At 41.8% G+C, this 24242-nt stretch overlaps 1 protein-coding gene across 7 annotated transcripts in view; it reads right to left on the reverse strand.

Moving 5' to 3' along the window:
- The window catches only part of ARHGAP26 (Rho GTPase activating protein 26), a 460619-nt gene that overhangs the window by 310624 nt on the left and 125753 nt on the right, over nucleotides 1-24242 (reverse strand). For all 7 annotated transcript variants that reach the window (XR_012090832.1, XM_038006566.2, XM_008014813.3 and 4 more), the window contains 4 exons: nucleotides 17849-17953; nucleotides 16218-16347; nucleotides 11859-11959; nucleotides 9811-9905 (listed from right to left, as the gene is read on the reverse strand). Coding sequence is in view for 6 of the 7 variants with exons in the window: in XM_038006566.2 (XP_037862494.1) it covers nucleotides 9811-9905; nucleotides 11859-11959; nucleotides 16218-16347; nucleotides 17849-17953 (431 nt within the window). In the remaining variant the exon portion in view is untranslated. The remainder of the gene's footprint in view (nucleotides 1-9810; nucleotides 9906-11858; nucleotides 11960-16217; nucleotides 16348-17848; nucleotides 17954-24242) is intronic.

Raw genomic sequence — 24242 nt, forward strand, 5'->3', positions numbered from 1 at the left:
GTGTTGCAAAAGATAAAGGCACATTGCACCAGGAGGGAAAAGTAGGACTGCCAGGTTCTCAGCACACACAGGACAGTGAAATCACTCATCTTTTCTGCACCATCCTAAACAAGCCATTCCTAAAGCAAAGAGCCTGGCACTTTAGTTCAAAGAGTCAGGTAAAGGGTAACGTTTAAACAGAGGCCCAACTAACTGAGCATGTTTGTTTTTGCAAGAAAATGGGTATGAACAATTTGTGATGAAAGGGTGGGAGGAAGGAATTTCTAGAGAAAGAATGAGTCATTTAGGATACTTTTCTTCCTTTAAGGAATAATACTCACATTTTTTTTTTCTACAGAAAAGACACACACACACACACACAGTCTTCTGTCAATGTATACAAGGTGTATATAGGACAGCTAATTTCCAACTGCACCTTCTAATAGTTACTAATACATACACAAAACTGCCATCTAGAGGTTGAATGTTGAAACAAAGTGTTACATAAGATGATCCTTTTTGGAAAACACATAATCTCACAGTCACACAATTTCACAAAGACACACAAATGCATGCACAAACACCACTTACTAAGCTAGAAGAAACAATATTATTTTAATTTAAAATTAATATAGTTTCTTCTTGAGGCCACAAATTGGAAAGAGAGGGCATAAAACTTTATCTTTTATATGAAGTATGTATCAATAAGAGGTTATCACATAAACAGTTTGAAAATATAATCTTACCCTAGTAGGCCCTTTGCACATATACCCTGAATGCACCTGTATTTCCTCTCAGCTTATAGATAACTTGAAAACTTATGACACTACAGGAAAAGAGCACCATTAAGACAAAAAGCAGGCTCACAGGAATATCCACCAAAGCTAAGGTTCACCATCACAACAATAGAGTCCCAGGGTTTAGGACATAGAAAAAAAATTACAGCCATGTTTTCAGACATAGGACTCCATCAGAGGGGAATATTAGTGTGTTCCACCTTCAGAAAAAATCCTGCAATGTAGTGATAATTCACCCCATCTTACAGATGTGGTTAAACCACTTACCCAGAGTCACACAGCTAGTAAGGAACAGATCCCAAATTCAAATTTAGGAATGCTCTTATTTTTTTACCTGCATCATGCAGCCTGCCATACAAATATATTTGAAATGAGGGTGCTGAGGGTTCCAGTAGATTCTTCGTATCTTTCAAAAATCTTTCTGGCCTCCACCATTCTGACTTTCACCAACCTTCAATTTTCCTGGGTCTTTTTCCTACCAGTACACAAATGCAGGTTACATGGGCACCTGCTAAAATTTTTAATTTTAAATAGCAACTAACTTGATTAAGCTCCTCTAGTCTCTTACACAATAGTTCACCATAGCCCCAAAGAAAATAATTAATCCATCTCAAAATTATGTCACCATAAAAAATAAAATTGAACAACCATATGCACCTATTACTGTATTAAAAGCTGCATAAAATGTTTTTCTGCCTCTGGAAGCAAATCACTTGAGACAGACATTTAGAATTGAACAGAGGTATATAAAACATACTAATTAAACACCTAACCAACCAATACAAAGAAAAACTCATCACTGTGCAAATGCAGGTTACCTGGGAAGAAGAAGATAGAGTTGACAGTGGATGTGAAATGCTAGGCTGGGACTAGATCAGTGGAGAGCTACTGCCCTTTACCTATTCATGGAAAGCTTGCAAAACAAGGACTTTGGAATTGGTATGAAAGAAAATCAGATGAGATCTGTTAAGAAAGTCCAATTGATTTGTAAAGTTTATATCTCCACTGTCAATAGTCTCTAGCATGTAGTTATGCTCAATAAAACAAGGAAGGAAGGAGGGAGGGAATGAATTCAGTGTATTCCAGTCAGGCCATCATCCTTTATAAGAATGGAAGGGTAAAGTCCTCCTGTTTGTTACATTTCCCCCCAGTATTCTGGCCCTTCAGGTTTGCCGGAACACTCAACATACTGGTGTTTATACCTTAGTTGCTTGAATGTATATGAGCATTCCAAACTCAAAGGTGAGCTCCATGAAAACAAGTTGATTCTTGCCTTATCCCTTACTACAACTCTAGCACTAAATATCCTTGCCCTCTCTAAGAAGCTATCCTTGCTGCCCACTGGAGAGTACCAGTGCTGGGAAAGAGGCACTTAACACACACAGCATTTTCAAATGTATGGACATTGGTGAGAGTCAGTTAATCCCAGAAAAAAAGTCATCATTTCCTCTTCCCAGTGTGAACACTGCCCCTGAAGAGACTCTACTGATTCAGGGAATCAGAAGAAGTTGTTTTATTATTTTTCACATGATTGACTGAGCCTTCCTGGAAAACATGAGAGAAAATATCCAAGTGTCACTTACATCTGTGAGAAATTTCTTAAAAATACACTAATCCAGGGATGCAGGCAAGTGACTAGTACCATGATTTTTTAGCCTAACCAAATACTTTCCCTATATTTGCTCATGAATTTCCTTAAGACACAGTGTGATGGAGTTAATTATTCAAAGTGAGTGAACACAGACATGAGCAAGTACTACCGATTCACATCATGCTACCACTAACGGCTGCTTTGAAATCATGTCCCATTTTTTAACCCAGAAATTTTATACTAAATCCTCTCACAGAGTTGACACGTTTTGTAACAATAAATCCAGTCTTTATTCAATTAACCAATATATATATTATAAACCTTCAAATGCCTAGTGCTATGGCAAAGTAACACAAAAGCACCCAACAATGCTGCTTTATTAAAGAATTTTAAAAGTGATTTTTATTTTATTTTATTTTACTGAGATGGAGTCTCCCTCTGTCACCCAGGCTGGAGTGTGGTGGTGCGATCTCAGCTCACTGCAACCTCCATCTCCTGGGTTCAAGCAATTCTTCTGCCTTAGCCTCCTGAGTAGCTGGAATTACAGGTGCCCACCAACATGCTCAGCTAATTTTTTTCTGTATTTTTAGTAAAGACAGGTCTTACCACGTTGGCCAGGCTGGTCTTGAACTCCTGAGCTCAAATGATCCACCTCCCTCAGCCTCCCAAAATGTTGGGATTACAGGCATGAGTCATCACACTCAGTCAAAAAAGGGTGATTTTTAAAAAGCTAATGAAAGCTTAGGCTATCATCAAGTAAAAATAAAATAAAATAAAGAAAGAAGGTAATTTATGTGAATGGGCTGCTTTGTGAAGTGGGGTTCCTTGGCAATGGGAGTGTTCAAGCAGAAGGTGTTGAGTTATCCATTTAAAGGCTGCTGGGTGCATGGGTGCTGCTTCATTGAGAAAGGCCCTCCCTATTCAACACTGTGTTCATTTCCTGGGGCTGCTGTCACGAAGTGCCACAAACTGGTTGGCTTAATCAACAGAAATTGATTGCTTCACAGGTCTAGAAGCTAAAAGTTCAAGATCAAGTGTTCCTCCGGAGGTCTGTGAGGAAGACTCTGCTCCATGCGTCTCTCCTAGCTTCTGGTGCTCTCCTGCCAATCTTTGGTGTTCCTTGGCTTGTAGGTGCATCACCTCAACTTCTGCCTTCGTGTTAACATAGTATCTTCTCGTGTACATGTCCATCTCTGGGTCCAAATTTCCCCTTTTCACAAGGACAATGGTAACATCGCATTACGGCCCACCCTAATCACCTGATTTTAACTTGATTATCTCTATAAAGTAATCTCCAAATAAGGCCACATTTTCAGATACTGGGGATTAGGACTTCAGCATATGATTTTGGCAGGGACACAATTTATAACAAGCGTCTGCTAGGAAATGTTTTAAAAGTATCCTTTGGAGCATGTTGTGGCAATATAACACAACCACTACAAGTTACATTTATTTAAAACCATATCAATTTTTTTTTCTTTTTTGAGATGGAGTCTCACTCTATTGCCCAGGCTGGAGTGCAGTGGCGCGATCTCAACTCACTGCAACCTCCACCTTCCAGGTTCACTCCATTTTCCTGCCTCAGCCTCCCGAGTAGCTGGGACTACAGGCGCCTGCCACAACACCCGGCTAATGTTTTTTATTTTTGGTAGAGACAGGGTTTCACCATGTTAGCCAGAATGGTCTCAATCTCCTGACCTTGTGATCCGCCCTTCTCTGCCTCCCAAAGTGCTGGGATTACATGCGTGAGCCACTGCGCCCAGCTGCCATGTCATATTCTTAATGCTAGAGTCTTTAAACTGAATTTCAAAAGAAATCAGAAGGAACTTTCAAAGAATCGTTGTATCGATTGGATTGACATGATACCTTGATCCAAGCAAGTTTTCAGTTTGAGATTGAAGAAATACAAAGAATTTCTACTAACTTTAGCTTTTCAATGTTGGGAACAATGAAATTCTTTGAGGGAAAGGAGAGATATGAAGAGCTAATATTAGTCTGTGAAACATTTGCTCCATGTAATCCCGGGTCCTCAGTAGTTCCGGTTTGAACTTCCCCCCAAAAACTAGTTCTGAAAAAAGGGAAGGCACTAGAGAAAAGAAACCAAATGAGACGTGGCCTCTGAAATCATGTAGAAGCCAATACGAAAGGGTGTGGACACAGAGACGAGAGCATAGGTCTACTTTTTAGATATCAAAGGTAAAAGAACTTAGATATATAAGAATTAAAAGTAGAGTTCTAGAAATGTATTTGGTTTTAAAAAGGATCCTTGGCTGGGCACGGTGGCTCACGCCTACAATCCCAGCACTTTGGGAGGCCGAGGCAGGCGGATCACCTGAGGTCAGGAGATTGATATCAGCCTGGTAAACATGGTGAAACCCTGTCTCTACTAAAAACAGAAAAATTAGCCAGATGGGGTGGCACACACCTGTAGTTCCAGCTACTCGGGAGGCTGAGGTAGGAGAATTGCTTGAACCCGGGAGGCAGAGGTTGCAGTGAGCCAAGATCACACCACTGCACTCCAGTCTGGGTGACAGAGCAAGACTCTGTCTCAAAAATATAAAATAAAATAAAATAAAGTAAAATAAAGTAAAGTAAAGAAAAGTAAAGTAAAGTAAAGTAAAATAAAAAATAAAAGAAAATGGATCCTTGACATATAAAGTTCAAGAACCATAGATGTAAATCCCATTGACCTGGATTAACATTTAATGTGATTTCCAGCTCATTCATCAGTCAAAGAACAACAACAGTTTTCTGTAAGACTTACATGTCAGGGATTTGAGGATTAACAAACTGACAGCAATGTATTGTGATACAATGAAAACAATCAGCTGACAAGTGATACTACTGCTAGGATATCTCCTACTCATGCTAGTCGTCCTGGATTTATTTAAAGAAAAAAAAAAAAAAAAGAGTGTCACCTTAAAAATAAAAGGTGGAGCCAGGGACAGTGACAGTGGTGCACCCATCTTCTCAACTGCTCGGGAGCTGAGGTGGGAAGACTGCTTAACCCCAGGAGTTCAACTCCAGCCTGGGCAACATGAGGAGATCTCACCCACCTCTAAACAAATAAATAAAAGTTGGAAGAAAAGGTGTACAGAAACCAAAAAAACCATTCATGGAACACCTACTCAGTGCCATGTGCCTGTCACTATGCTCTATCACATTGCCTCTCTTAATTTAGTCACATGAGGACTTTCTGAAGGTCACAGAGGAATAGATGTAAGAAGAGAGGCGAGTTTGCTGCTTCAGTTCATTGTACTTTACATTGTACAGTTTCACTCTAGTTTATAATGCCAAATGCAACTGACAGGGTGCCAATAGCACTTCCCAGATTTCACAGCCTGAAAACTGGACACTGCGGTGTCTCTGAAACACAACCACCAACAGCTCTGAGCTCATCACTGGAAAATGTTTCTAAAATAACTGAAGTTCGGGCCAGGTGTGGTGGCTCACGCCTGTAATCCCAGCACTTTGGGAGGCCAAAGCAGGTGGATCACCTGAGGTCAGTAGTTTGAGACCAGCCTGGCCAATATGGAGAAACCCCATCTCTACTAAAAATACAAAATTAGCTGGGCGTGGTGGTGCATGCCTGTAATCCCAGCTACTCAGGAGGCTGAGGCAGGGGAATTGCTTGAACCCAGGAGGCAGAGGTTGCAGTGAGCCGAGATCACGCCACTGCACTATGGCCTGGGCAACAGAGCAAGACTCCATCTCAAAAAAAAAGAAAAAATCAAAGTTTTGAGGTACCAATGTGCCCTGGAACAGGCTCCTGCGAACCTCAGTTCAAATCTCACCTTAGCCCTGAGTAAACGGCCTCTCCCCGCTACACTGCAGATTCCTCAGCAGTATGGGAATAACGGAGGACCTACCTCCCTGGGTTGTAGTGAGGATGACACAAAACAAGCATGAAAGTGTTCAGCTTACAGGAAATGCTCTGATACTACCAGTTGCCTCACTCCTCCTCCATTTTCACATCCTTTAAAAAGGCAGGGGTTTGATTTTGGTGGCTGTTTTTGCCTTTTGCCTGGTCAAGTAATCTGTCTCAGGGACTAGAAATCACCTTTCCTAGTAGTTACACTCTCCTCCTCCATACAGGTAAGCACTCGGCTCCTTAGTAAAGGAGCCTGAATTTGTTTTGTTTTGTTTTGCTATAGTTGCTTGTTGTGATTTTTCAAATTAGGAAATTGTTTTCATGTGTGCTGATGAAACTGTATTGTGAAACACATTGTATTTAACATACCAAGTAGTAGTAAGAATAAAGGACAACTAAAAAGCTTGAAAATATGGATTTCAGGGTCTCAGTACCAGAAAGCTGAACTGGGTGGGTATGGGGCAGGCACCAGGAATCTGTAACTGAGTGCACGTGGTTTTCACCACAGTAAAATACGTTGATGTAGGGTAATCAACTCACAATACTGACCTCCTAGGATATCACCTCCTAAAGGCTACAGCTTTTGTTACAAAATAACTTGATACATCAGCATTAAGTATAAAGGATAAATGTATTCAATCTTAAAAATCCATAATATCCCATATTCTAAGTTACATAATTCACACTTTAACATGTATTTGTATCTTGATAGAAGAAAACGTTACTAGTCACTACATAAATGTTTGTGTATTCTCCAGTTAACACACTCTGGGAGTATCTCAAACCCTTATGCGGTTAAATGTAACCATCCCCTCTTTCACTTCCACATTTCCTAGGTGCTAAACTTACATTTTGACCCTCTGCCTCTCTGGTCCAGCAGGTGGAGCTGGGGAACCTGTGGAAGGCAGGACAGCAGGGCATCTAGCAGCAATCGCCTCCTTGCTAAGGGACGTTGGTGAAAAAGGAAAGTATAGTAGTCTTCGGAGAAAAGGATTCTGGGCAGAGTTCCCAGCGATGCAGCTATCCATCGCATGAAAATGCCTTTTCCTTCTCTACCTGGGCCCCCTTCTAAACACTGAGGGAAAAAAACAGAAAGGCACTGAGGTCAAAAAAAGAAAAAGGAGGAAAATCCTGCTGTACTCTAACCTAAATATTTGGGACCTGTATAGAAATCTGAGGAGGTGTTTCCTAGGCGGTCTACTCACCTCCTGTCTATTAAGAGGAGATTCAGGCCAGGCATGGTGGCTCATACCTGTAATCCCAGCACTTTGGGAGGCCAAGGTGGGTGGATTACTTGAGGTCAGGAGTTCAAGACCAGCCTGGCCAACATGGTGAAATTCCGTCTCTACTAAAAATACAAAAAACTAGCTGGGCGTGGTGGCACATGCCTGTAGTCCCAGCTACTCCCTAGGCTGAGGCAAGAGAATCACTTGAACTTGGGAGGCAGAGGTTGCAGTGAGCCGAGATCGTGCTACTGCACTCCAGCCTGGGTGACAGAGCGAGACTCCATCCCAAAAAAGAAAAATTAAAAAGAGGAAACTCAGCACCCTCATCTGAACCATGACCGAAATCCCTCCATGCCATACAGTGGGAACCAGGGACAGAAACTCAGGAGCAATCGACTCACAAGCCCACTCAGTATGCTGAATGTGACACATTCACTCTTTGCTTATAATTGGGACATGCACAGCTGCTGTGGGAGTCATAAAGGAGGGAAGGTGCTAGGAAGTGCTGGCAAGGGTGGAAATAAGACGGAGGTGCCACAGTGAGCTTTACTCGCCTAAAAAGCCACTCTCCATAACTGCTCAGGAAACTTCTGAAGATGAAAATACAAAAATAATTCGGCTTCAGAAAGCAAATTTGGGTTTGTTTTCAATCTCACAGAGCGCTGCAACACAAGGCATGCTCTCTTCAAAGCAGCTCTGCGGCAGACGGTTCTCTCTAGGAACCGTGCATTTGACGGGCATCACAGGTGGCCATACTTCCATGCAACCAGATCTTCTGAACCTCCTTCAAGGATGCCAATAATATGAATTCCCTTCAATCACATGCTTAGAAAAGAGAAAAGAGATGCTTAAAGCACCAAGGTTTAGGATTTGTTTAAAACCAATAATAACCAAATTTAGTTTGGGGAAGGCTGTTTGCAATTCCCCATTGCTACTCCAATTCAACCTATCCCCCGACTCCATCCCATGCTATTCTTTTTATCTTCCCCTCTCACACCTCTACACACAGTAAAGGATATGTACTTCTCTGTGTTTAGAAGTGAAATATCATGTCTGGTGAGCATGCAGGACAAGCTAGTTAGCAAAAAAAGAGTAACAGCTAATACTTGTTGAGCACTTATTATCTGCCCCTCTGCCAAGCATCTTACATGCATTATTTCCTTGAATCCTTATAACCATCCTGGGAACTTCATTTTCCAGATGAGAAAATCAAGGTTCCAAAAGATTAAGTAACTTGCTAAAAGTCACATGGCTACTAAGCAGCAAAGTCAAAATTTGAACCCAGGTTGTCTGGCTTGAGAGCCAAAAGTGTAATGACTAAATTGCTTAAGAGATGCAGTTAGTTTCCATGAACTTCTGATACAGGCTAAGAAGGCATGCTCTCTCCATGGAAGACCTAACAGCCTCCAGCGCAGAGTAGACACCTGCCAGAAGAAGGCAGTGCACACCTGCCAGTGCACAAGGAGCACACCCCAGGCAGTACTCAGTCTCAGGATGCCACAGAGCCAGGGAAAGGTGGCCACAGGTGAACTTCCCAGGGAGGGGTAAGTACTGGCTTGATGAAATGGTATAGTGTTTTTTTAACAAAGGAGACAGATTAAATGGCATTATACGGAGCATCATGCTGAGATTTAAGGATCTTGGTGCTAGCATTCCTGATCTTGAACAGGCAGCTCAAATAAGCTTAACACGTGGGTTTCATTGAAAAAATTAACCTGTTGCCAAGTAAAGTGTTTCAAAGAATTGGAATGTTGTCAAACTAGCTTAAAACCACGAAATGGTACAACTTAATGAGAGACTATAAATCTTGAGGAATACAACACATGGCTCTCTCTCCAAAAAATTGTGATTTCACAAGTGGTTTGGTGTCTTTCCTGGGCACACACACACATTGGTAGGTGAAATGTAACTAAAAGCTGCTTTTTATTTGAGAAAAATTTCTTCCATTTCAATGCCTTTTGAATCATTATACTAACTTTTTCAGTTAAAAAAAATTTTTCAAATAGCTGATACAATCATGCTAAATCGTTTTCTTTAAAAGTCTACTCAACCTCCTGGAGATACAACAACATTTCTGAGCATGAAAGCACTAACATTAAAGTAAAACAAAACCAAGCCAGTGATTCAGTGCTGAATCCAAAAGATAGAGAGGCAGACTCTAATGATTCTTGCAAACCAGCAATGGCCCGGATCCAGCACCCTGGACATAGATGAAGGGATGGAGAAGGAAAGGAAGGAGGGAGGGGGAGAAGAGAAAAAAAGCAGAAAAGCTTTGACTGAAAAGAAAAAGTAAGATATAGAAATTCAGCTCTATTGGCTCCTGAGAAAAGCGTGCTAGCTACTCACCTGTCTACTGCTTCCACATCAAAGCAAAACCTCTTCTCAATGGAATCTGTTTTCCGCCGTGTGCAGGATTTGAGGGTAACTGATTCATCTTCTCCCTAGTGGGAACACACAGACTATTAAGATCAGGCCAGAATGGGAGCTCTACTCCTCTCTAGGACACACATGACCTGTAAACAGGAGCCATCATTTCATCTTCTCAAATCTGAGTGCTCATGACCATGGGCGGTGGAAGGGTGACTATAAACCTTTCCAGGAAAAAGCCTCATGCAGCTTACATTTGTACACCATATTAGACCTGGACCCAAACATCTTTAGTATGGATGGATCATGATGGCACTGCATCAGTCCACGGCAGATAAACGAGTGTGGATATTGTTTTAATTTGCAGGTTTCATAAGAGTAGAAGAAGACGGTTTCCTCCCAATTCTGAGCTTCTATGATCTTGGGTTGGTCATCACTTCTCCAAGAAAACCTTCCCAGACCAGAACAAATATCACCAGTACGTGTTCACAAAGCACCATGTACCTTTCCCTCCATCACAGCACTGACCATAGCTGAAACTGTGCATTGATATAGGTGATGAATACAATAATGTCTCTCTCTCCATTAGACCACAGGACCCTGAGAACAGAGACTGGGTCAAATTTTGCTTATTCTTGTCTCCTGAGCCCAACTGGATCCTAGAAACAGTAGCTGCTCAATAAATACATTTTAACAACTTTACTGACATATAATTAATGTATAAGCTGTACATATTGAACTGTACAATTTATAGATGTTGATGTCATATACATCCATGAAACCATCACCATGACCAAGCCAGCAAATAATTCCACCATGCCCAAAAGTTTCCTTGTATCCCTTGGCAATCCATCCCTCCTCCCAGTACATCCCCAAGCAATTGCTGAATCTGCTTTCTGTCGCTACACATTAGTTTGCATAGTCTATAATTTTATATAAATGGAACTACACAGTATGTGCTCTTTTTGTCTGGCTTCTTTCACTTAACATAATTGCTCTGCTATTCATCCATGTTGTTGTGCATATCAAGGGCTTATTTCTTTTTATTGCTGAGTAGTATTCCATTGCTCAACTGAATGTGACAATTTCATCTCATGGCACTACTTTATAGCACTAGGTTATGCCCAGAAACACAGAAGTTGCTGTCCCTGATTTCTTCTTACTGTCACTTAGGAATTTGTTAGGATTTCTGTTTCCCCTGCCTCTGTCAATCTTTTTTATCTAAACTAATGGGGGAAATTAGCAAGCTTGCCTGTTTGTTGAAATAACAGAAGTGTATGTAGCTACATAAGGTAAAACTTAACCACCCACTAATATCAGAATAGCAAACAAAACACAGAAGGCCTAGGAGGAGACAGTTTATATTCACAGGCCTTACATCTATTGTCTTCCATTGAATAGCAAAGATTAATTTCTCAGACAGAACTGCTCTGTATCTGGCCAGCTTGAGCTGCTTCAGACCCTCCTTGTTCTAGCTCTAGCTACCATCTGCTTAGTACCTTATGAGAAACCTCAAGCCTGAACCACCCATCCAAATGCACCCTGAATGCCTGACCCACAGAAATGATGAGAAATACTAAAATGATTGGTGTTGTTTTAAATATTGCTAAGTTTTGGGGTGACTTGTTACACAGCAATAGGTAACCAGGACATCTATACTGCCACCGGCAGCTCTCCAGGTGTCAAGTGGGAGTGGGATTGAATCAATTTCACAGCATGAGGTCATCCAATAATTTTTAGCATATAAAAATATTCAACATGCTTGATATTGTATATATGTGAAATACAAAAATATTTCTTAATTGCAGTTCCTAATATAACTTAGGGCTAAGAGTAATCATCTTATTTTAGCAATTCTTCAGCCTCTTAGACTTCCTGGAACTACTGTATAAAATTTTTTTTAATTATTAATTTTAAATTTATAATGAAACATAAATGTAACACTGAAAGTGTCACTGTATACATGCATTATAATCACTATATGTTAGCCAAGCAAATCAAACACCAAATTTTAAAAATGAACTCACCCCTTTTCCTCCTGACTTTTGGTCAAATGGTACCATGGTGATTTGTTTGGAATCCCGTTGATATGTACAGTAGTGCTTCACCCAAGAAGTTCCAAAGTGACCTGCAAAGTAATATTTCCCATAAAACATCTATACATTCCACTCTATGCTACACATCATGAGTTGGAAAAACCACAAGCCATAATTCATAATGCTCATCTACCCTTAAACTATTTTAGGAGTAATATATTCTCCACACCAGCTAGAATGAATAGACAGAAATCTGATCCCACAAGCTCAAATGAAACCAACCCAGGGATTTCCCCCAGGGACCAAAGAAGGCTGTTTCCCACTACTGCTACATCCAGTGGGTCTTAAAATACAAGGGAAGTAAAGGTTCCCTGGGGAAATTAATCCACATTCCCATCATCAAGCCCCAACTGAAGTTTCCACTCTCTTCACTGACAGGAGTAAGAAGATTGAGGAGAGAACGCAGAAAGCCTCCTCCAAGTGCTTGTGACCATTCCCATCTGTTGCGATGACATCATGCTTCCCACACAGCTGCTCTGTGACTCTGTGCACAGACACAGGGGTTCTGACCTACTTCCAAACCCCAGACTTACTTTAGCAGAACTCAAGAAGATCTGAAAAGCCGACAAGGAGACCTCAGAGACACCAGAGATGCAGAGTGGAAGTGACTATCAATGCCCAGATGTAACCTATAAGGAGTATGTCCCTCAAGATTAGTATGTCACCTCAAGAGGGAGGTGCCATGCAGTCATGTTCTAGTCTCTGATTTTACTCAGTGCTCAGCCAATTACTTGAAACAACAAAGCACTATTACAGGAAGAAGGCATTAGTCAGCCTGCAAAGGACTTCAACCAATACTAGTTTTAGATGCTTATGGAGATCACACAGCAGAATTGGCAGACATTTAATAATTATTAATGGTATGGCATGACTGCCAACTGCAAGTGTTACATGTCATTTAGTAAACTAAAAAGCAATACAGTAAATGTTTCCACTGGGGCATCAAGGACAAATGACAATACAAACCATCTTAGTGTATTCTTATGGACTAGGGAAAAAATTCCAGCAATCAAGCAACACAAAGATTCCCAAAGCACTGTATCTTGGACAACTTGAGCATCAAGATAAATAAGGATAGTGATAAATTATAGCCTCCTGAACAAAATAGGAACCCGTAAATCCACACTAACAATGGAAAGATGGAAAATGGATGGACAGATGATGGATAGATAGTAGGGAGGGAGGGAGGGAGGGAGGGAGAGAGGAAGGGAGGAAGGAAGGAGGGAGGAAGAAAGAAGAACAGGACTCTTCCTTACATAAGTACACTGAATGGCAACTATTAAATGTGGAGGGGTTGGTGGAACTGAGAAGTCACCATTCTGCAACCATCATAGTAAAGATCAGCTCAGGCAAGGATTGTCAATGGATGCTAAATCTATGGAGGTAAAGCGTGATAAGGAGAAGGATATTTACATGATCTTAAGGTGTTACCTTCAGATTGCTAATTAGTTACAAGGGGAAAATAGTGACTGTATAGTGGAGAAACCAGACAATACCTTGACTGGGTGATCAAAATTTACATCACCACTGAGGGGCAGATCAACACCACATGTGTCCAGATGTGGCCCCGGAGAAGAACTCTTATGTAGGATTATCTGACCAGGGATGCATATTACAGTTCTAATCATGAAGAAACACCAGATAAACCCATGCTGAAGAAAACTAAAAAGGAACTGAACTGTGTTGTTCAAAAATGTCAATGTCATGAAAGACAAAGAAAAGCTGGAGAACTGTTCCAGATTAGAGACGAAAGTCATGATAACTAAACGCGGTACTGGAGAACAACAAAATGCTTTAGAAGGCCATTATTGGTACAACTGGCAAAATTGGAACACGGACGGTAGTTCAGATTAAATATTGTACCAATGTTAAATTTGTTATTAGGGATTTTAGCCATACTTTTAATGGCAAAAACCATAATTACTCTTGCACCAACCTAACAGATGTGTTTACATAAAAAGAATAACTTTTATTCTTAGAAAATACTCACTACTGAAGAAGCATGCTATATGGAACCATATTCTCAAATGACTCAGAAAAACATGTGGATGTGGATGTGTGCAAGTCTATGATGCACATACTCACACACCCACACAGAGAGGGAAGGAATGATATAATTGTGGCTAAATGTTAAAAACTGGTACACTGGGTAAAGGGTTTATGGTTGTTCCTTATACCATTCTTGCAACTTTTCTGTATGTCTGAAATTATTTCAAAATAACAAGTTATAAAAAATTTAAAATTAAAAAAAAAGTACTGCATCCCCATCATGTGCTCTGGACTGTGTTAGGGAACAAAAAAGTGTTCTCATGATAATCAACACACTAATGTTGAAAGAACATGTGAAGTGTCTGAATAAAAGTGTGTGATGTAATATGAGAGTGCAAAAAAGCAATATTGATTTTATATATGTAAGTGAATGATATATTAACAAATTAAGTATTATGGTAGACTCTGAACTATATTTTTAGAGCCCTAAAATTTTATATTTTCAAGTAGACCTAAAACCTTTTGCAGGGATCTTCTTACTGGACAAAGAGAGAATCACTTTGTATTCAGGTATATATGAAACACACAATTAAATTAGTTACATTTCTTATAAACTTCAACAGGTTGATCCCTGTGAGAATAAGGAATGTAATCCTCATCACAGCCAATACCTCCAACACCACTACTGCCCCACTGTTCCCAGGAAACGTAAGTCCAAACAAATTTTTGAGTAATTACTAAATAGAATAATTAGTGAAACCAAGTATTTCTATTCTATTCCATCAGGAAGCTATTAGGAATGAAGACATTTGCCTAACTCTACACCAAGAGAAGGACATGAAAGAACACAAAACCTGCAAAAATCTGGAAACACCAATGTTCTCTACCAAGAAAGCAGGGTAGAGGACTAGGAGAATTACCCATTAAAGAAAAAACATTCACTGTCTTTCATTCCTAGCATTGCATACATTAATTCAGTCTGAATGTGCTACCCTAAACGGCACGGCCCCATCACAGAGCCTTTCCCCAGCCGTAAGGCATGAACTTGTGAGTCATCACTAAAATGTCCATGTTAGCAGCACCTGGCATTCCTTTCCTAGACATCACTGGCAGAGCAATGAGCATTCTTGGCTCTTTTTATTTTTTCTTTTCAGAGACAGGGTCTTGCTCTGTCACCCAGGCTGGAGTACAGTGGTGGTGATCTCAGCTCACTGCAGCCTCTACCTCCCGAGCTCTTATAAACCTCAACAGGTTCACCCCTGTAAGCAATCCTCCCACCTCAGCCTCCCAAGTAGCTGGAACCACAGGTGCACACCACCACACCCGGCTAATTTTTGTATTTTTTAGAGACAGGGTTTCACCATGTTGCCCAGGCTGGTCTTGAACTGTTGAGATCAAGCAATCCACCGACCTCAGCCTCCAAAAGTGCCAGGATTACAGATGTGAGCCACCACATTCAGCCTTCTTCCTGGCTCTTGAAGTGAGCCTTTGTTTCTACTTTTCATAAAATTCAGGTGTTGGAATGAAATGAGTTGAGGAGAAGAGGGAAAGGGCCTAAGTCATGATTGTGTGGGCCTTGCTGAAACAATGTCAAATGAAAACAGAATTACCAAGTATTAAGTCTACCAAAGGATACATTGCTGATAGACAACAGGGGCCTAGTATGCAAGACCTTTCCAAGGCCACTGTGCTCAGGGTACGGTATATAAAGCTGGACTAGGGGTATAGGAACCTCAAGAGTAGAGTAATACTAGAGAGAGAAGAGCAACCACAGAGCCTTAAGGAACTGCAGGTTCCCAAAGGAATTTCCATTCAGGCCGGGCGTGGTGGCTCACGTCTATAATCCCAGCACTTTGGGAGGCTGAGGCGAGCGGATCACGAGGTCAGGAGATCGACACCACAGTGAAACCCTGTTTCTACTAAAAACACCAAAAAAAAAATTGCCGGGCGCGGTGGTGGGCGCCTATAGTCCCAGCTACTCGGGAGGCTGAGGCAGGAGAATGGCGTGAACCCAGGAGGCGGAGCTTGCAGTGAGCTGAGAACGCGCCACTGCACTCCAGCCTGGGTGACAGAGCGAGACTCCGTCTCAAAAAAAAAAAAAGGAATTCCCATTCATAAAGAAAAACAAAGTAGACAAGATTCTGTGGACATCATCTTTCCTTTTGAAAAGACGAACTATAAAATTGTTCTTGTTTATCCAAGCATGTATTTGCAGAAAGGCAGGCACTGCTGGATACACCCTCCACCTTCTAGGTAAGAGGCCTGAGTACATCGCAAGCTGTTGCTAGTCAAAGCACTCACGTTTCTCCTGCACGTAGAGGTATCCCTCCATGGTGTAGGGACTGATGGTCTTGTGCTCAAGGGGATTCTCCTTCATCTTTTTCATCAGTGATTCCACTTCTGATCTAGTGCCTTCAAAGCGATTTCTTGTCTAGGATGAAGATAATTTTATTCAAATCAAAGAAACGAAGTATCTGTTTTAACAATCCAGAGTATCAACCTAATAGAATTCTTAGATCTAAAATGAGATAAAGGACACTCCACCTTCCAGGAACTGGCCAAATACTCCCTTATAAGAAGTATACTTTGGCCTTCAAGTCCTAAACCAGAATGACTCTCAAACTCTAGTGACCATCAAAATTACCCAAGGATCTTATAGAAAAATGCAAATGCCCAGCCCTCCCTCCTACAGATCAACTTAGCACCTCTGGACGCCAAAAGTGTGTTTTACCATAAGCCTCCCAGGTGATTCTGATTCAGATGCTCTAGGGTACTGTATGACTGAAGGACCTAGGCGTTCATTTCTCCAGCTGCCAGGAATATTGCTTGCTGATGGCTCACAGATAAGTCCCTCCTTAAAAGGGGAGTTCCTTCACTCAAGGTCGGCCTGCACGCAATGACTAGTCAAGGCTAGCGGAAAGGCAGAAGGGGTGGAAAGCCTGGCCCCCTTGCTTGTATTCAGGGCGACTGTGAAGGATCATCCCAGCTCCAGAGCCTCCCTTGCACTGAGACCTCTGCTGCATCTGCATCACAGCTCTATTTCCCCCTCTGCAAGTCCAGGTGCCCTCACTCTGTCACAGGTGTTTTTACCAGCACTGCCCCCACCTCCAGTAAGCCCGTTGCATGTCAGTCTTGATTTCAGAGCCTGCATTCTGAGAAACCCAGCCTAAGGGGAAGCCATGCTTTGTGAAACCTTTTCCAAGATTCTGCAACCTCCTGTTCTCTGAGACAACACTGACAACTATGTAAGCTCCAGGCTTCTAAAAGCCATGCAGTACAACCCACATGGACACAAGATCACCTAGAGACAAAGAAATACAAAGAATAACATGGTCCAATTCCACAGTGAAGAAGGGGGCTCAAGCCCCAGTAACTGCTAACCAAAAAGCCCTACGCAGGATTCTGTGCACCAAAAGATCCTGTGTTTAAAACTTGTGAATGCTGACCACGCTGGGAGTGAAGCACAGACTTGGATTTCCTGCCAGCCTTCCTAAGAGTTGGACAAGAGCACATCCTTTGAGCCGGAGGCCAGCATGTGTCCCCAACCCCCATCCCCAGAACACACAGTCCACATGGTCTCATGTAGCCAGGCAGCTAGATGCATAGAATGGAGGCTGGGCTGGGCTGGGATTTCCACTGCCAAAGGAAATCCTGACTCTGATGCTACAGATGCTACAGATTTGAAACATAATCAGCAGCAGCACTTCCGAGAACATAAATAGAGCTTTGAAATAATGGAGAAGAGGATGATGGTCTAACTCAGAACCACCAAGTACTCTAGAAACGCCTGCTCCTAGCTTCCCTCTGAACCCAAGCAAGACCCACCCTCCTCATCTACATTCCAAGCCACCTGGATGGTTTCTATGGCAATCAGGCCCATATTTTGTTTTTCCTTAACCAGAGAAAGGAAGCCTGTCCCTATGCCCACTCACATTCTGTATGCTAATGGTTAACTGTGTCTTGAAGTCGCCGAAATCCTTGGCCAGTTCGTAACCATGGTGATAGAAAGTGAAGAGTCCTTGCAGGAAGGCCAGCAGCTGTAATGAAGGAAGAAAGGCAAAGGTCACATAACCAGGTTGAAAAGAGGTATTATGTAGCTGTATCTGAGCTCCCAACAGTGGGTTGAAAGTCTAAAATAGAGAATAATAATGGCTGACACTTAAAGAGCACCAATTGTGTGCCAGGCACTATGCCCTTCCATGCCCTGAGTGAGTACTCACAACCTCCTATGACCTAAGTGCTACTGTTATCCACATTTTAATAATGAGGAAGCAGGTTCAGAGAGGTTAAGAAACTTGCCCCAAAACACACAGGAAGTGGCAGCCGGAACTTGAAACCAGGTCTCCTTGGCACCAACACCCATGCCCTTGCCCTGTGGGCCTCACCACCTGCTGAGAACATCATTTCCTCAGAAACCAAAGACCAGGGTTCTGACTCAGTTTCCCTCTAGTACATTTGTAGTATCAGATTATTACACAGAAGAGGAAGGGAGAAAAGGAAGTGGGGTGTCCTGAGTCTACAGTCTAACAGGCAAAGTCAAATCAAAGAAAATCATCCAGATTACACTTCAACTAAAGTGCGTGTCTGTGCTTTCCCCAAACTACTCAAAAGTAAACACTATGGATTCCTTTGGTAAAATATTTCCATGTTCCCACATTTTCACTTACGGTGGTTTCCCTAAATTCTCAATTAAACCCCTCAGGCTAAAAGGTAAGCCCATTTCATTGTTTAGTCTTGTCTTTAGTGAATGGTGAAAACATCTGTTCACCACAATGCTCACCACATGCCTTCATATACTTAAAAACTATTAATGTCCCCACCCTGAGCCCCTGCCAGCCTTCATTTCTCCAAACTAAATAAACAACGTTCCTGTGGTCTTTCCTCTCGGAGCTTACATCCAAACCTCACTGTTGTTATGCTTTTCTGGCCCCTTCTCAAGTTCTACACATCTTCCCTCTGTTCCAAACTTCAACCTGAAGAAAGGATTATAATAAAAGCCCGAACAAGATTTAGGAAAGACCAGTGCCTCACCTCTATCACAAGCTCAGCTCCATGGCATTTGGGGACTATTCCATTCACTTTGGCTTCTGAAGGCTGACCCACATTTTCTGAGGGGTCCACTCTGACCTCCCTGACCTGCCATACCACCTTATTTCAAGACACATTTGCTGTATTTTACATTGTGGTCTTCAGATTTTCAGTCCCTAAATGAATTTTTTTACTTATTAAACATTACTTATTATGTAAAACAAAATTACTTTACTTACTAAACATAATCCCATCCCACTTATTTTCACCTAACTAACTCTCCTTTTCTGAGAGGCAGCCCTAATAAGTGACAGTAAAGGAATCTCATCCCGCCCACCCTCCCCCTACTCTCTCATCTTGTTTGCAGTAGGAATAGTAAGCACAAAGGTATACAGCACTGGACCTAAACTCAGAGGCCAGGCCAGCCCGGTTTAATCGAAGAGCCGGGCACTGTGAAGATAAAACCCAGATTATGACAATATGACCTTTAACTTCCCATTGCCATTGTCCCCGGCCCATCTATCCCCTTAGATTCTCATAGATGGTGCAAGAGTGGGCATTGCTGGGTCCTCTGGCTATAAAACTATCCGGTGGCACCATATACAGACCCCTAACTAAATCAGTGAATGAGTGTTAAGCCGCATCGAGTCACTAGAGACTGAAAATGAATGCTTTTCTTCAAAGATGGCCGAAGGCTCTGGGTTTACACCATACAAAATTATTTTGTTGAGAGGAAGACCCATACCTTTCCTTCTAGATGGCTCCAGTAATAGAGGAGAAGGGGCTCCTCTGCCAAACCTAGTCACAGCATTCACAATGAAAACTGTTGTCCCTCTTCTTATCTCTGCTCTCCCTGCTGTCTGCAAATGCCCTGCCCCATTGCCTTTCCAAGGCATGACACCACCCCTAACTTGAGAATAATGCAGAAGATAAGCAGCTAATTCCAAGGTCATTCCTCCTATTAACTATGATTTATCGTTCACTTACAGTAAACAGAGCCTCTCTTGCTCAGGGTAATTAAATATTCTCAAATAGCTCACCAAGATGTCACCTGGGCATACTCGCAAGTGCTCCCCAAAGGCAGGAAGTTAACTAATATTTATTTTGTTTTTCCTCCTTTGGTCTCATGCCTTGATTGTCCATTTTACTAAGGGAAATGACTCCTTAGCATGTTGCTATTTTTGGCCCACTTCCCCCTTGCTTCTCCCCTCACAGCACCTTTTCTCTCCCCTACCCTCAACACTATATGAACCTCTGAACCATTACAAAGTGGGAAATGAAAGTCCACTCCTCAGGGGGCAGGATGAAGCCCACGGGACTCCAGAGGTGGGGGAGCTGTCTACTTCAAAGAAATGCTTCTACCCAAACACTAGGAGGAAGAACTTGCTGCGGTCCCACCTGGTTATCAAATAAGAGAGGTCAGCTATCCACGGAGCAACCACAACATCACAGCCTGACAAAGGAAAGCTCTTTCCCGCCTCCCTGTGCCTCCTTCTCCATCCTTGTTATCCTAAAAGAATACCATAAGCAAAACCTATTCCTACTTCCTAGCTGACAACATAATTTATTTTTTTCATTTTAAAAAGCAAAAATCTAATTGTCCAAGTTAATGCTGGCTGCATCGTTCTGGATTGTCACCATTCACAGAACAGACCTACTTTACTGAGTTGAACTGTGTACCCCCAAAAAAGATTTGTTGAAGTCCTAATACCTCTGAAGGTGATTTACTTAGAAATGGGGTCTTTACACGGGTATTCAAGTTAAATGAGGACATCAGGGTGGGTCCTAGTACTTTTACAAGGATGCCATATCTGGTGTCCTTAGAAAGGTGAAAATGTGGACACAGAGACATGCATGGCCATGTGAGGACGAAGGATTGGAGGGAGGCATCTATAAGCCAAGGAATGCCAAACATGGTCACAAGCCACGAGAAGCTGGAAGAAGGAAAGGAAGTGTCCCCTTTCACCGCAGGTTTCAGAAGGATCTTGGTGCCAAAATCTTGACTTCAGACTTCTAGGCTTTAGAACTGTGAGGCAACAGATTTCTGTTGTTCCAAGATACCCAATTTGTGGTACTTTGTTACAGCAGCCCTAGCTCATACAGCTACCAAGAATCATTCGCACAGGCAAGAAAGGGAAGAGCAGCCAGTAGAGTGGTGAAAAGCTGAGGGGGCTAAGCCATGTAACTCCCTTTAACTCATCTTTAACAGGAGGATAACAGTGATTTTTTACTACTGCACAGAGTTTCAGTGAAGATTAATTCAGATCATCCATGTAATGGGCTTAGTACAGGAGGGCTGTCAGGAGATTCTTGGCAAAAGAGAGAGAAAGAATCAGACTGATGTGTCAGAAGATGCACTCTGGTCCAGGCCAGACTGGAGAAGGGGGAGGCCCAGGGCAGAATGCAAAGTCCAAAGGAAAGAATGAAGACCTGCAATGGGACAGAAGCAGAGGGAAAGGAGAGGAAGAGACACAGCACCAAGAAATATTCAGGATGTAAAACTCAGAGGATGCAGTGCCTAATGAACATGGAGAATGAGTTCTCTGCTGCACTAGCTAACCTTCAATTATGAAAACTCAGGGAACAGAGAGAATGTGACTTCACCTTCATGGAGTCAATATGTCATTATCTGCAATCCAAATCTCAGGAACATTTAGTACTGTGACAAGAAAATTAAGGCTTCCAGTGCAAATATACACATACATATACATATATACACACACACACAGACACATATATATACACACACATATATATATATGTCCCAGAAGATCTGATTTAGATCCCAGAAGTCTGATTTTTTTCTTCCTTGGGAACACTACAACTGTTTCTTTTTCTGAAGGTCAACAATATCCTGGTACTTAAAGTTACTTTCAAGAAACAAAGGAACAAGTCAATTTGCATAGAGGTCTCTTACATGACTGGAAGATTCCCTTGACTGTAACCAACTCAAATATGAATAGCCACCCCAGCAATTTAGTTCAATAGACTTCTTGCTGGTTTCCTTTCCACCTGTAAGCAATCAAATGCTATTTCATAGAGATGAAGAATCAGACCCTTCCAGCTCTGCTATTTACTAGATATGATGTTGGACAGGTAAAGAAACTTATTTGTTTCTATTTCTTCATCTGAAAATTGGGATAAAAACAGTTTTTACCCTTAGAGATGTTATAAGGTTCGACTGACATACTGTAGGTAAAGCGCTTAGCATGGTACATGACATGGTTTCAGTTAATATCATCAATGGTTATTTCATGTTCTTCCTTTGTATAATCTAGGCCAGTGGCTCAAACTGAAATGTGCAGCTGAATCACCTGGAAGGTTTACTAAACTACAGACTACTGGGCCCCTCCCTTAAATTTCAGGTCTGGAGTGAAGCCTGAGAATGTGCATGTCTAACACTGAGAATCACTGATCTCATCAGTAGCTTTTTCACTGTAGGAATACCTTCTCCCAATCCCCAGCTCCTGAAGCCACTGACCTGCCTAGAAGCTGATGTGCAGAGACAGGAACTTCTGTAGAAAAGTAAAGGCCAAACATCTGAATCCTATATCCAGCCTCTCAACATTTAGTTTAACTTTGGGCAAATCCCTATTATTATCTCTTTGTCCTAACAAGAGACTGAAAATTTCTTTTCATTAGCTCTCCAGGTTTCTCACTGTATGAACTGAAAAACATCTGCACACTGCAATGGTTATACTTTTAAATCCATCTGGAACATCTATAGCATCCATCCTGTCCAAGCTGTCACTGAACTCTTTGCTACCTTGGCTAGCTCTCTACTATACACATCTTGCTTCCCCCAGTGAGGCTGTGAGTGCCTCAGCCACAGCATCTGGGTTTTCAGCATTTTCTATGGTACTCAATAAATATATACTTTTAGATCTACCAAGATTGTTTATATTAAAACAGGTAGGCCCTGTTAACATTGGTACTTCACTCATTTGCTCACAAATTAAAAAAATTGCTAACTTTGTATTGGGTTCTAATCAGGTTCTGTTCTAAGCACCCCACATGGAAAAACACTCAGTCAATCCTCATACATCTTTATCAAGTAGGTGATACTACTATCCTCATTCTGCAGATGGGGAAAGTAAGGCTCAGAGAAATAACTTGCCCAAGAACACATAGCTAGTAAATGGCTAGGCTGGGATTTAAATTCAGGGAGTCTAGCTCTAGAATCCTTAACCATGATGCTACTACTTCTTAAAGTGAAAACTCCCTAAGACATGGACACACTACAACAGAATGCCAGGAAATGGAATGGTAAATCTTTAGAGATTTATTTTCTCAAAAAAGAAGGAAGGAAGAGGGGGAGGAGAGACAAAAGGAGGAGGAGGAGGAGGAGGAAAACCCATTTAGATGAGCAAAGCTATCCAGCTGAGCCCAGCCTAAGCTGGCTGAACCTCAGAGATGTGTGAGAAGTAAACATCTATTGTTGTATGAGGTTTTGTGGATACCATTCAGCAAAAGCCAACAGATAAAATACCTGACTCACTAGGTACACCTACTGAGAGATCGAAGTGGATAACAAAACACTCACCTCAAAAAAGCTGGATGGGCCAATTACAAAAAAAAAAACTCATCAAAAGCAAGCAAATTTGGAATAATATTAATCGAAGTATATATAAAGATTATTAGAAATGCACTGTTCTTTTTCTCCAGAAATTCTGGCAAAAGCAAATAAAATAATGCTAAAGGCAAATTCTATGTGACAGCGTTTGAATTCCTGCCCTGACCACAGGAAGCAAGTCTTCAGTAAACCTCTGCTTGAAAGGCCAGGGCTTGTGCTTTAAGCAGGAAAATCAATAAGGCAGCTTTATCTGACAACAGCTGTTCATACCTAACAGACCCTGCAGAAAGATGGGGATTTTTGACCTGGGACCTTGACTGAAACCACTGCTGGACAGGAAGTTGGGTCTAAGGTTTTAATATTCATATATGGAGACTGAAGTAATTGACGACTTTAAGGAATCTGCCAAATGAGGTAGCTGGGAGTGGTATCCAGAAATTATAGTTCTAGCATAGCAAATGATGTAGACATAAGGTTCCAAAGCCAGTTGGAATCTTTTTTTTTTTTTTTAAGAGATGGAGTCTCACTATGTTGCCCAGTTGCCCAGGCTGATCTCAAACTCCTGGTCTCAAGTGATCTTCCTGCCTCAGCCTCTAAAAGTGCTAGGATTACAGGCATGAGCCACTGTGCCTGGCCACCAACTAGAGTCTTGATGAAACCACCAGCAAGTCTACATGCCTAAAAAACATCCATCCCAGCTGACAGTTGGCTTCATGCTTGCCCCT

Source organism: Chlorocebus sabaeus, chromosome 23 (genome assembly GCF_047675955.1).
Source record: "Chlorocebus sabaeus isolate Y175 chromosome 23, mChlSab1.0.hap1, whole genome shotgun sequence".
Taxonomy (NCBI): domain Eukaryota; kingdom Metazoa; phylum Chordata; class Mammalia; order Primates; family Cercopithecidae; genus Chlorocebus; species Chlorocebus sabaeus.